Here is a 13982-nt window from a genome sequence, read left to right as displayed (position 1 = left end):
GGCTGCCACTATCAGTCACCCTCGCTCATAGATCAACTTTGATTAACTTACATCAAATCTGATAAATCAACTACAGCCACTATGCTGAATTAAATCTGTTCCGATAAGAGAAATCAATCAGCTAATCAGAGCATCTATTAGTCTAACAAAGACTCTCTGTCTGATCAAAGTCAGACAGATGGAGACACAGAGCCATGCTATCATGACAATGAGGAGTTCCCTGTTCATTAACAAAATTGCTTTGGCCAATGGCATGAATTCAGTATCTTAACTTGATCACATTTATTCTGTTTGTGCTGAGCTTAGCATGAAGCCTGATCGGCCTATCAGGACAACTTAAGTAGGTGAGAGTTTTTAAGGGGAGACACTACAGGGGGTGAATAGGGTAAAAAATGTAACTAATAGATCTCACCATGAAACTTCCCCAGTTGATTACCTACATTAAGACAATTATTTTTTGTATTACAAGTTTTCTGATAATGTGTCTTTAAATATGCAAATGAGTCATTATCTTATCAAATATGTGCTAATTTGCATACATTTCCAGAACAGAAATCTGAACATTGGATAAAGCCAGGTTCAAAATCCTTTTTTATTTTGTTGACATATTAGAGTCAAACATTTTTACTGAGGGGATTTTGGATAGCTCTTTTTATCACTCCATAAATCAGAAAATATAACAACAACTGCCATAAAAAAATCAGCAAGTTTTTAGGAATAAAATGGTCTATAAATCAGGCTACGAATGATATATGAACAAACCCCTCAGTCTTAAAGAAGACATGTTATGGAAGCAAACATTGACCAGTGCATAAAAAATGATTTTTTTGCCTGGAGTGTCTCCCCTTAAGTAAAATTACGCCTCTTGTAAGAGCAAAACTAGTCTGAAATTAGGCCTGCACGATATGAGGAAAATCGGCGATGTGCGATTGCTCAATATTGCAATGACGATATGACTTGCAATAAATAAATAAATATTGCAGTATGCATATTAGCTATATTTGTCAGCCTGGTTGTCTTTAAATTCAGAACCGAATTAGAATTGGATATTTTAAAAATAACTAGATGTTGTTTCTAGAGCAGCAACAGTAATGTTTACAGCAAAGTCACTAGATGAACTCTATAGTATCTCACTGGTAACAGCATGATAATGAATACTAACGTTATAGTCTTTAGCACCGGGGTTTTAATACCGGGTTTTTGGTAATCATCCCTAAATTATATACATTTCTTAATCATTGTGTTTCAGGCAGTCTTTTGCAATGTGTTTATCACGCATGTTCATATCGCGATGACGATGAAAATATGATTTATCAGTCAGCACTATCTGAAATACAGAAAAAGGTCTTCCATACACTTTCTGAGCCCCGGCAGAGTCGTCCAGTTTCTCTGAGTTAATTGCAGATATGGTGGAAAACCCTTCCCTTCACAAAGTAAGTAAAGAATCAAAGCATAAAAGCAAAATACTTTCTCCTAAAAAGCACTGAGCACTTTGTGAGGACAGCTAAATCACCTCTGCCCATATCAGACACAAAGGAAAATAAATGTAGCTCAGAGGAATGTGCCGTTTAATGATAACACATTTCTTCCAGCTTAGACAAATAAAGCAGCTTTATCTCTCACTTATCTCGGCGATTCACTGCTAAAATGCAGAACTTCATACTAGAAACTTAACAAAGTCAGAGATTAGAACAAGAATATATTTTTTCCATCTTTTATTTTTCGCAAATGTGGCATGAACACTTGCAAAAAGAACATCTTAAAGTTGGTCCAGTAGAAAAAAGACAAAAAACACTTGAATGATTTAATACTTTGTTTTTTAGCTTTCAATTCTGTCAAGTAAATTTGGAGTCTATATTTTAAGTCTAAGTGAGGGAGCGGATTGCTAGTAGGCGTTTCCAAAATCTTTTTCCGTCAATCGTATATAAATATCCAGAAATCAATCTCGTTTCCTAAAGCAAAGCTAAGAAAAAGTAAAATGGCATCAACATCTACATAAGAAAGGGATTAGCTGACTATAAAATGTACAGTTTTTTTTAAATTTAACTTAATATTCACATTCATATATATAAAAATTACAAAACCTGGATCTTTCAAACCCACTAAAAATAGCTTTTTTGTGTTACTGCTGAAAGATCATTTTAAATTACCATATATTTAATGGATTATTTATGTATTATCAGCATCATTAATGTCATCATTTCTGCCATTTTTGTTCTTTTTTTTCCAGACTTTTTTGATTCATTTCAAAAAAACACAAGTCAATAAATTAACATGCTACCTCAGTCCCTGAAAGCCAATACTCAACTGTGTTACTGAGTGAGAGTAAAACAGGTGTGTGTGTCTGTGTGTTTGTGTGTGCGTGTATCCGTGTCTGTAAGTGTGAGTTTGTGTGTGAAGAGAAATATAGGACACATAACCTGTTAGAAAACCTGCCTCAAACTCAAAGTAGGGTGGGGAAGGTCGGGGTTATTTCGGAGTCCATACAAAAAATAATTCATTGTAAATATATAATATATATTTATACATTTTTGAATATATTTACAAATATACCCAGCACTATACATTATACTGTGTATTTTCTCTCTCCAGAATAATTGGGAAGGTTTATCAAGAGAACTGAAAAAAGAAATGCATCAATATTACAAAATAAACAGGAGAGCAGCTTCTATATGTGCTCCTCCTTCTATTCCTCTGTTGTGTTAGTTGAAGCTCTGTCTCTCAGTCCGTTTCCTATTCGTCATCCTCTTCTAGTCCCTTGTTTTTGAAGTTCATATCGGTCCATACATTCCTCCAGGAGCAAATAATAGTCTTGGAATGCCAGCCACTGGAATGGGATCACCAAACGAGTAACGTCGTCGATTGTAAAAAAGAAAACCTCTCCGTACCAACATGAGAACCAAACTGAAAAGTCTGTTTATATGAAGGGGAGAGGAGGAAGAGGAGGGTCCCCAGGGAACTCATTCAGTCAGTAAAAAACAGCTTATGTCTTCTCCTTTAAGACCTCATGTGAATAGTCTGTGTGTGTATGGCAGTATGAGTGTGTGACAGCAGCGCTGCCACCAGCCCAGTCCCATCTGGGTCCATTAGTCCACCGGGAGCCAGAGGGGTGATGGGGGGGCAGGAGGATTTCAGAGAGGGTGTCTGTGCTACGTTTGTTTTGGGACGTCGAGGGGTAAGACTGGGGCGGGTCAAGCTGGGGGCTCATGTTTTGACGTTTCCATTGATGTGCTGGTACTTGGGGAGGCAGGGCTCGTCCGGTAAGGGATCGTGGGAAAACACGGAGTCGTCACCGGAGGAGCAGGAGCTGCGAGTGTCGGGGAAGCTGGGGGAATACTGCTCTGTCGGGGCGCAAAGGTCCAGATACTCCTGTAGACGCAGAAAAGAGAGGGCCGGGTGAGATAACTTACACTCAGACACAAGCTCATATGTTACAAAGACCTGGAGCAAACGAGAACATAAATATAGTGCTGAAACCTAGTCAACAAGACCAGGGACTTTCCAGAGGAGGCTGAGAGAGAGTATCACCTTCATCATGATATTTATCTAAACCATGCCAAATCACCCTGGAAGGGTTTATGGAACAGAACAGAAAACATAATCTTAAACTGGATACTGTATGAAAATATTTGCAGGAACAATAGTAGTAAATTGAATGTTGGACTGCAGGCTGATCCAGCGGAGCTTGAAGATACTAGGGTTGGCCTGGCTGAGGTCTTGGTCCACTACAAAATGGTTTAATGTGGTTGGGAAGAGAGGATACGTTTCGACCAGAGCACTGGGGCACTCCAGCTTTTACAGCATCCCTTCACATCAGCTCAGTCCAAACAAATCTGACATCTGAAACACCCAACATAAACACTATAAGATGGCTAGAAAAAAATGAAGAAGCTGGCAGAGCACAATGCTCACGCCCTCCCCCCGAACAAATGAAGATGAAGGAAAATGAAACCCCAAGAAATCCTGTTATTAATTTCTGACTCGGCCCAGTGTTTTGAAGCTGTTTTGGTCTTTTCATGTCTTTTCTTTTTTCCTCCTGCTTGTCTTTCATGGCTGTTATTGGGACTAGTTGTGAGGAGGAAGAGTTCTTGGGGTTTTCTAGAAAATGAGCGCTGGCTTCCATTTTCCCAGCTCAACACGAGAAGGCTCACATTACTAAAGACCTCCACATCTGCCAGCGGTTTGGGGCAGAGGGAGAGGAGGAGGGGGAAAAAAGGCAAGAAAAGGGCGCTTTATTACATTTCAAAAGTTCAAACTCAAAGTTGGGCTTTTTTGGCATAAATTCATGACGTTCCAGCTCCAAGAGCAGACGAGTCTTGACAGCTTTCCATCGGCGGCCTCTTTTCAGGTCTGCACTCGGATATCACATGAGACAGGAAGGGGAATGGAAAGAAACGCAGGCCATTGTAGGGAGCGAGGCATGAATGTGATGATTGGGCAACTTCACTGGGCCGTAGCGGCCATGTTGGGCCTGGATCAAATCATCCGGCCATTTTTTCGGTCACCATTTAGTCCTTGTGTCAGCAACGTGGCTGCTAATGCTCCTAAAGCTTTCAGCAGCGTTCTGCTGAACCCTGCGTGTACTGGCAGGAGCGTCATTTAGTTTGGACTGAGAAACATGTAACTGTGTGTAGGAATTTATCATATTATTCTATTTTATTGTTATGAAATACCACACTCCTATCCGCCAGGAAACTTTAGGGTTTTTGTAGCATGATTTCTGACCACCCTGAATCCAGGAACTTTCTGTGAAGAGGAAGAGAAGAGAGCTGCTCTCACCTCGTTGGTGTTGAGGGTGAGGATGCGATCCAGATCCTCTACTAGCTGCTTGAAGGTGGGTCTGTGGGATGAGATGGCATGCCAGCAGTCTTTCATCATCATGTACCTGAGAGGGAAAAAATAAGAAGTGTTTACTCAAACAGAAGAGTGGATTAAGGGAAGGAGAACAGAGTAATTCAGGGAAGTGTTGTATGCTTTATTTAGCCTGTCAAAACTCAAGCTGTGCCACTCCTCATCTACCGCGTATTCAACTTTCAACATTTGTTGAATGATTTATGCCTCTGGACTCAAGCCTCCATGTCAAAGAATAAATCAAAACAGCAGGTTTTCTCTGGCACTATATTCATTTATGCCATCAGAAATAGAGATAATTTCGATGGCCTGCTGCTGATCACAAACATGCCTCACTATACTATAATGTGTGTATGTCATGCACTGCCATTGTATCCGTCTCCACTTTGTTTTCCATCAGCCCTCTCAGTGTGGCACAGAGCTGTGCCATTGTCCGCCGACTGCAGAGGACTAATTGTGAATGAGGACACTGATAGCAGCCAGTCCCAGCTGTGCAGAGGCCTGACAGAGTGGCCACAGAGCCCCGGAGTCATGGATCTGATGGAGACTGGGGTGGCATTAGAGTCTGGGTGTAAGAGCTAGTGTGTATCTGGGTGACAGTGGGGTTAGGGTGGATATAAATTTGGGAGAAAACTATGATTCTTACAGCTCGTTGGTGCAGTTGCCAGGCTTGTCCATGCGATGTCCCTCTTTGAGCAACTTGAAGAGCTCTTCAACAGGGATGCCGGGGTACGGGGAGCCCCCGAGGGTGAAGATCTCCCACATCAGCACCCCAAATGACCAGCTGGTGAGACAGAAAAACACAGAAATACATTTAAAATACTATTAGGCCCCTTTAACCTACAGATCGTTTACATAGATTCGCTTGGCCAAAGTTTGGAAATAACTTGAACAGTGCGACCGCCGTGGTGTCAATGCCCTCTTTCTGCCGTCCGGTGGCTTGTGGCGCGAACCCGCTCCCAGTGCCACTCTGGCGCTGATCTCAATGCTGGCTTTTGTGCCCGGCTGGCCGGTCAAACAGGCTGGCATTGTCCAGTCACACCACACCAAAACAAACAGTGGACCACCCACAGCAGGGAAAAAAAAGAGGAGGGAGAGGCCCCGGAGATGGCTAGTGACTATTAACTACTTCCTCATTCTGGTCGTTAAATATCAGCGATTCCACGCCGCTGATTTCCATCACTGTCACGCTGCATGCTTATATTAGAGAGTGTGGATCCGCAGCGTCTCAGATGAATCACTCTTGCACTGACAGCATGCTTGATTCATGTCAACACAAAGGCTGTCTCACAACACACGCGCTTATAAACGGTAATCTGCGCGTGAGCAGCCACAGGCCATGTTAGTGGTCCAACCAGGCCGAATAGGCATGGACAGGCAGGTTGAGACGTTTATCAGTTCCTCCATCTGTTTACACAACCAGCCCTGGGTTTGTTCTCTCCTCTATCACTGCGTTGTATCTCTCCACTTGTTGACACACTCGTCTCTCCTTTCTGTGCTTCTTTGTAACCGTCTCTCAGCGCTTGCCAACATGTTGCTCCGTGCAGTCAACCAACCTTGACTCACCAAATAAACACAATAACCAACATGCCCCGGGTCACTTTAACTGACCCGGCGTTCGGCCTTACTAGAGGCCACTTGTGTATTCTGGCCAACTAGATGCATTAAAGTGAATCTGTATTAGCGTGGTTCGTATTCTGGAGTCGTATTCAAATCTCATTACATTCATATCTCAAGCAGTTAGGTTGTACGTTCTCAATATCGACTGAAAGCAACGTGAATACAAATGTCAGAAAATCAGTCACTACATGATGTACGTACATCAGTGGATCTGACCGTAATATTAAGATTCAAGGCTCTGAAACGTGATGTAGAAGCTAAAGGAATGCATATATTTTATTTGGGGAGGTGGTGCCTTCGTGATATCGTCTCTCTGGGCTTGAACCGCAACTCTTCTTTACCCTTACCTAAGCCGGCTAGAGCCGAGTCCCCCGGGCCCATTTGTCAAAACCGCAAGTTTCATTGCAATTCATGTATTCATTTAATCTGATGTCATGTATGGATCGCCTACGCTTCTGGTGATGTTTGAACCCACCAGCCTCCACCTCCCCGACGCCCCTCTCCTCATCTTCCCTCTCCCTACATGCGCCATGTGAAAAAGCCAATTACTAAAAGTGAGTGATGAAACGTAATTAGCAGCGAGCTGATAGAAAGGACTACAGTAGGCACTTCATGCCTGCACCTCCCCTGCACCCCCCCTGCTCGGCCCATGTACTCCCCCAGCTTATTGATTGGTGCTGCGCCATGAAACATGAAGGGCATGATGTGTATGTACACATATTATTTATGTGCACACACAAACATGGACAGTAGAGAGATCCTCTATCCAAGTGCTTAACTGGATGAGCGCTATGTTTAGCGTGCTACTGGTGTATGACTCATAGACACACACAAAAATCTCCTTTCCCAGGGGTCAGCATGCGAGGCATTTATCTAATTGCCACATACGCTTTCTGCCGCCAGTGTCTGGAGCAGAAACTTCAAACAACGCTGTCAGGACGCATAAGACTCAAACACCAAAAAGAGAGGGACGCTCTTCCTTTGTTCTGTTTTTAGAATGAGTACTCTTGAACTTAAAAAAAGAAAAGAGAGAGAGAGAGAGACAGAGACGGGTCAGCAATTCACATACCAGATGAATGAAAATAAGAACGGCGGGGCGAAAAGAGGAGGGGGAGGGGGGATTATTTTGATGATGGAACGGCTCCAAAACGATGAGCCACATGTTCAAAGTGTTGCTGAATGAGGAGAGGAGAGTGAAGGGGGGATGGCAGGGGGTTAAAGGAGGAGGATGAGGCCCGCACTGCTGCAGCATTGTTGCGTTTGGACATGTGCGGAGGCCCAAAAGGAGGGGAGACTTCCGAGCCGGAGCCGGAGGAGCGAGGGGTGAGTCGGTGGGGGAGGAGGCGCTGGTGGGCTCCGGGCTCCTTCCAGGGCCCTTTGAAGCCGGTCAGATTAGTAACACGGCATTGGCTACAAGTCTAGCGTGAAATCCTCACTTTTGCCACAGACCGGCCAGCGCTGGCCCCCCAATAGGCAGCCACCCCCCACCTAACACTCACCAGTGCTGCACCAAAACACCTTACCCACTCCCAGAAAAACAACCCTCTGAATCTGACTGCAGGCTACAGCAAATCTTAAAAACAGCCGTGATTTCACTGTATGAAAAGGTTTATTTGCATCACTGATGTATGTTTAACTATATTCTATCACGTAATTGTGTTTGTGGGACACATAAACAGTTTGTTATATACTTACACGTCACTCTGGTGTGTGTAGACCCGGTCAAACAGCGCCTCTGGGGCCATCCATTTCACCGGGAGGCGACCCTGAGGACACAAACAAGTGTGAGGTGAAAATAAATCTACACACAACCCATCTCTGTGTTCCTTAATTTCTGGCCTGATGAGCAGCTTTGAATCTATTCACCGCTGGGAGATCTCATTACCCCTCCTGGAAAGGCCGATACGTGAAAGCAGCCTGGGGAATATAAGGCACTAGAGCGACTGTCTGGGAGGAGGATTTCCCAGAGGAACGTTTACATTGTTACAGCAATAGAGCTGATAAACAGGGTCACAGATAAAGGAGAGAGTTTATCTCCATGTGCCATTAAAACACTGGCTGGGAAGCTAAGCATAGCTGACAAGGCGGCCTCGGTCAATATCTGTGTGGTGGGCTAACGGCAAGAATAATCTCATCAGACACTCTGAATTACTAATGGAGACCTTAATAAGTCCTTATAAAACAGATGTCAGCCGCTAAATACTAAGCTTACTACTACAAATATGTGCAGGAAAAATGGTAGGAAACAATAATATATATTAGGGCTGTCAAAGTTAATAATAATAATATTAATAATATAGCGATAATAACGCTTTAACACAAATTCATTTTAACGCCACTCATTTCTTTAACACATTAATGCACCTTGTGGTTTTTAGGTTGTAGTGGACTCAGTCTCTAGTAAAGCTGGAGTAAATACTGAAATCATATGAAACTAGACCTAATGAATCTATAGTACCAATCATGTCATACTAGCTTGTTGCAAAGGAGGTTAAATAATGCTCCAAACTTCCACTAAATTTTGGCGAGGAAAAACTGGCATGGCCATTTACAAAGGGGTGCCTTGACCTCTAACCACAAGATATGTGAATGAAAATGGGTTCTATGGGTACCCACGAGTCTCCCCTTTATCAAGTCATTTTATGCAGTACCTGTGAGGGTTTCTGGACAATATTTGTCATTGTTTTGCATTATTAATTGATTTCCAATAATAAATATATACATACATTTGCATAAAGCAGCATATTTGCCCACTCCCATGTTGATAAGAGTATTAAATACTTGACAAATTTCCCTTTAAGGTACATTTTGAATAGATAAAAAATGTGATTAATTTGCAATTAATCACAATTAAGTATTTTAATCTATTGGCAGCCTAATACATATATACAGTATATATATATATATATATTATAAAAAAAAGTGTAGGTATTGTATCACGTATTGTGCACCTACAATACATTTACAATGATGGCTCTGTCTACAGCAGTTTAACACAAGTAATCATCATTGTTGCTGCTGTCATTGTCGTAATCACCATTACCATCAACATCATTGCATATTGTTGTTGTTGTTGTTGTCAGCTAGTTCTCTCTGCATGCGATGAAAAGCCATCCATGCATACTAAATGAGGATGTGCCGGCAATGCTGCTCTGCGGTGGGAAAGAAAGACACCACTGGGCCACTATGGAAATGTCAATTATGTTGAAGCCGCTCCCCTCTCCCTCTCACTCTGTCTCTCTTTCTGGCTAATTGTATAAATGTCTATGGAACTAAAGGAACAAGAGACTGAGGGATAAACAAGGCAGAGTCTCCAGAAGCACTACATTCACAGGCTGCCTGGGAACCTGCAGCTTCTGCCAAGACACCAGCCGAGGGGAAGAGTGGGATAGAAAGATGAGGGAAGGGAGGGAATTAGAGAGACGAGTGGACTGATCTCACACTGCGGCTCTCAAAAACATTCCACTCCCTCAGTGTGGATGTGTGGCTGTCGCAGGTTGAGGACTCACGTTGGTCGTCTTTTTATAGTAGTCGATGTTATGGACGTCCCTGGCCAGGCCGAAGTCAGCGATCTTCATGACGTTGCTCTCTGTGACCAGGACGTTCCTGGCGGCCAGGTCTCTGTGTATACACTGGGATGGAGAGAGTGAGAAATGAGAGGGGAGTGGAAAAAGTGGGGAGGAAAAGAAGAATAAGACAGTTACCTCATTCCATAAATACATCACCTCTGAAACAGGTGTATACTTAATTTGGAATGGTGTTAAGATGTTTGTAATCCTCCGGCACAGAGGTAACGCTTGACTGAATAACATGACGCCACAGTGACTGCACCATCACGAACATGTCTGGATAAGTAGGGATTCCTCGCATACTTTAGCACACATATGATCGAAGTTGTTTCTGTGCATCAGCACGCATGTGCATCAGCACGCATGTGCAAGCGTTCTGTGTGTGTTTGTGTGTGTGTGCGTGAGAGACAGTCCGCTCTGTCACATTCCAACAGTGAGAGGGAGCGTGAGGCTGCGTTTGGCCAACATGGCCGTATCCCCATTGTGAAAACCTCGCAGTTTGTCTACACAGAGGGGCTTTTGTGGTGGAATGGGAGACAATGCAGGGATTGGGCAGGGGGTCAGAGACGTGTTTTTAGGAGACAATATTCCCACAGTGACGCACATGCAAGCCCCCTACGTAAAACCTCACTGAGATGTGTCTAGGAAGCCAGCAGGGGACTGATGTGAGAACGGGACATTTGGTGTGTTTGTGTGTGTCCTTACCTTCTGTGATGCCAGGTACTCCATGCCCCGTGCCACTTGATAAGTGCAAGAGACCAGATCTTTGAAAGTAAGCTGTTCATCGGAGACACGGGCGATGTCGTAGGAGTATTCCATGCCGGGCGGCCGGCGAGCTCGGAGGTACTCCCTTAGGTTGCCTTTAGAGGCGTACTCCACTATCACATAGAGGGGGCCTGCAGCGGAGAAAAGACCAACATTATTGAACATGAATGATTCCCTTTCAGAGAAAGTGACACTGAACCAAATTCAGAGAGAATTTTTAATATAACACGGTACATATTTGTCTCATTTGAAGGTTATGAAATTCAAAACATGAGAAAGTCTGTATGGAAAACACCTTCCAAATGGCCAGAAGGTCCAGTGCTGCATCCCAATATTTATGTACATTTCAAAAACTCAAATTTAATTTGTGCCGCAACTAACGATTATTTTCATTGTTGATTAATCTGTCGATTATTTTCTCGATTAATCGGTTAGTTGTTTGGTTTATAAAATGTCAGAAAATGGTGAAAATGTCGACGATGACGTCCTCAGATGTCTTGTTTTGTCCACAACTCAAAGATATTCAGTTGACTATCATAGAGGAGTAAAGAAACCAGAAAATATTCACAATATTCATTTAAAAAATTACTCAAACCAATTAATATATTATCAAAATAGTTGGTGATAAATTTACGAGTTGACAACTAATCTATTAACCGTTGCAGCTCTAAACTTCATCCACCATTTACTGCAGGGACTGAAAAGATGTGCTTAGGTGTGAAAAGGCCGGGGGAAAAGTTGCAAGTGGACTGCAGATTATTTCTTTTCACGTTTCACACAATCTTGGCTCCACTGATCTTCATGAATAGCTTTGATAAAAAGAAAACTTTCTTAAGAGTGCTGCTCAGCTTTCTCCACTCCTCACATTCAATTAAAATCCAACCTCTCCTTATGACGTACAAATGTCTTCCAGCTACCTCCAGCTCGTCCTTCACTACCTGTCTGATGTGGTCTGATGACACATTTTATGAATTTGTTTGAAGTGTGCGGCAACCTTTAGTACAAAGTTAACCTGGCGGACGACTGAATACTAATACTAACGGTTTGATATGTTGTAACCCGTCCTACTCACCTTCTTGTGTACAGGCCCCCAAAAGATTAATGATGTTCTTATGTTTGCCAATCATCTTCATCATTTCCATCTCCGACACCAGGTCAGACAGGTCTTTCTCAGTGGCGTCATCTAAAAACAGAAGAAGTTGGATTAAAGTTTGTCAGCAAAACAAACACACCCTAGTCCTGTCATCCCTTTAATCCCTTTACTCAGTATCGGCAGTGTGAGACAACACCTTGTTTTGTAGGTAATTCTGATTAAGTGCGGCTGACAGACAATGTGGGCTAAAGTTACTGCAGTGAGGGAAGCTCCTCATGCAGACTACAGAGGCATCCTTTCAGTGGCAGGCGGAGGGAGGAGGAGGAATTAAAGACGTTCAATCTGGATTCATTATCTGCTGCACAGGCTCCTTTTTCATGGGCCTGATTGAACCAGCACAGGTATCCAGACGGTCCGAATGGCATAGCCTGCATTCCTCTGCACCATTACCTTCCTTATAAAGAGCAGATTCCCATTGTCAAGGTTGGCCCAATAGCCTGCTGCTGTACCTGATCTTAACCGCCCCCCCACTCCCACCCTTAACCCCAAACCCACCCAGTGCCTCCTCCTGCTGCTTTCATTAATCACAGCAGTGCTGCTAGTGTGACTTGCCTCTTTGTGTGGGTGCTGACTGAGCTCCAGCCAGCTGCTGCTCAGGGGTCAGGTATGTGACCACCCCTAACCCGTACCTACACAACCCGCCTCCCACTAGCCGTCACTCAGCAACCGCCAATAACGAATAATAATGACAGCCCCAGGCTCCGCCTTGTACCTTTGCTGAACCCTCACTGGAGCGTAAATCAAATATAAAATGTACTCAGGTTGCCCACCAGACATAATGAAGCAGTGTACGTGTTATCCCAGTGGTCTGATTTGAAGCACAAGTCAGACGTTTACCGTTACAACCTCGCTGTGATTGTGCAGCGGCAGGAGACCCACTTACCTTTCAGCATCTTGACAGCGACAGTTACGGCCTCCTTGGGTTTGTCCTTATCGATGCCCAGGGCCTCTGCCATTACAACCTGGCCAAAGCATCCTTCCCCGAGGGGCTTGCCCAGCGTCAACCTGCTGACAACAAACAGGGCAACAAGAAAAACAGACAGGGAGCTGTTTAGCTACGGAAACCCAAACTGAAGCTCATCGACTTGACCTGACTGTGGCATCGATTCACTCCCAGTGCAGAAATACACAGGTTAGATAGAGCAAGAGAGGTAATGAAACCAGGCACCAGGCCAGTTTCTCAACCTCACCCTGTGCTTTTCTTCACTAGATCGCACTCTCTGTTTCAATCAGATTGTGTCTGTGTGAGTGCTTTATTGGCGTGGAGACTGCAGCCCGTGCCAGGGCAGTAGGTAGGAAGGCAGACATGGCAACGATAATCACCTGATAACGCCAGGGAGAGGCACTCTTTTCTAAACTGTTTAGCCTGCCTTGGCATGTTCCAATATACACTCTTTACAAGTCATTACACAGGGCTTAGCTTGGCCCTGACACATTAGCTTGTGACTGATGGAGTGCTGGCTTCGTGTTGCCATACAGGTGGGCCTGACTACAATACCAGATGGAAATTTAAGTACTATTTTATTGTAAGCCATGTCACAATCGCTGGTGTGTTTTAAACTGTATGTCCAAACTATATTAGACTGATTCATATAGTGAGGAAATTAAACTCACACCAAGGTTATAATTGCTCAATCACGGCGTTCTACAGTCTGTTATTTCTTTATAACAGACCGTTGCTATGTATAACAGACCGTTGCTATGGGCTCAGCTCTGATGTCCGACTCTGGCGGAACTTTTATGTGTCAAATTATTGATTTCTTACGTAAGTAGCCCGTGTAATAAGCGGGATAATGTACAGCTAGCGAGTCATTGTTGTGAAATAAACCCCTTCAGGGCGATGCCGCAACGCGAAGCGGGGTTTATTTCACAACAATGACTGGCTTGTTGTACATTATTTCTCACTTAGTTTAGTTTCAGTTTTTCAGATAGGTTTAGCTTTTATATATACTAGATGCCACTAGACTGCCACTAGATGTCGCATTCTCCCTCCCCTGTTCCATTACATTTACTTCACAACAAGT

The 13982-nt window shown here is 43.6% G+C and overlaps 1 protein-coding gene across 7 annotated transcripts in view; it reads right to left on the bottom strand.

The window, feature by feature from the left end:
• Positions 1–1700: 1700 nt before the first annotated feature.
• fgfr2 (fibroblast growth factor receptor 2) overlaps positions 1701–13982 on the bottom strand; it is a 52824-nt gene continuing 40542 nt past the window's right edge. For 4 of the 7 annotated variants that reach the window (XM_074646649.1, XM_074646651.1, XM_074646652.1 and 1 more), the window contains 8 exons: positions 12842–12966; positions 11878–11988; positions 10746–10936; positions 9981–10103; positions 8167–8237; positions 5498–5635; positions 4780–4885; positions 1701–3369 (listed from right to left, as the gene is read on the bottom strand). In XM_074646649.1, the coding sequence (XP_074502750.1) occupies positions 3205–3369; positions 4780–4885; positions 5498–5635; positions 8167–8237; positions 9981–10103; positions 10746–10936; positions 11878–11988; positions 12842–12966 (1030 nt within the window). In that variant the 3' untranslated portion in view covers positions 1701–3204. The remainder of the gene's footprint in view (positions 3370–4779; positions 4886–5497; positions 5636–8166; positions 8238–9980; positions 10104–10745; positions 10937–11877; positions 11989–12841; positions 12967–13982) is intronic. The other 3 variants (XM_074646650.1, XM_074646654.1, XM_074646648.1) reach the window with 1 other exon arrangement.

Source organism: Sebastes fasciatus, chromosome 9, assembly GCF_043250625.1.
Source record: "Sebastes fasciatus isolate fSebFas1 chromosome 9, fSebFas1.pri, whole genome shotgun sequence".
NCBI lineage: Eukaryota > Metazoa > Chordata > Actinopteri > Perciformes > Sebastidae > Sebastes > Sebastes fasciatus.
Note: the sequence above shows the minus strand (reverse complement) of the source record. Positions and strands in the feature narration are given on the sequence as shown.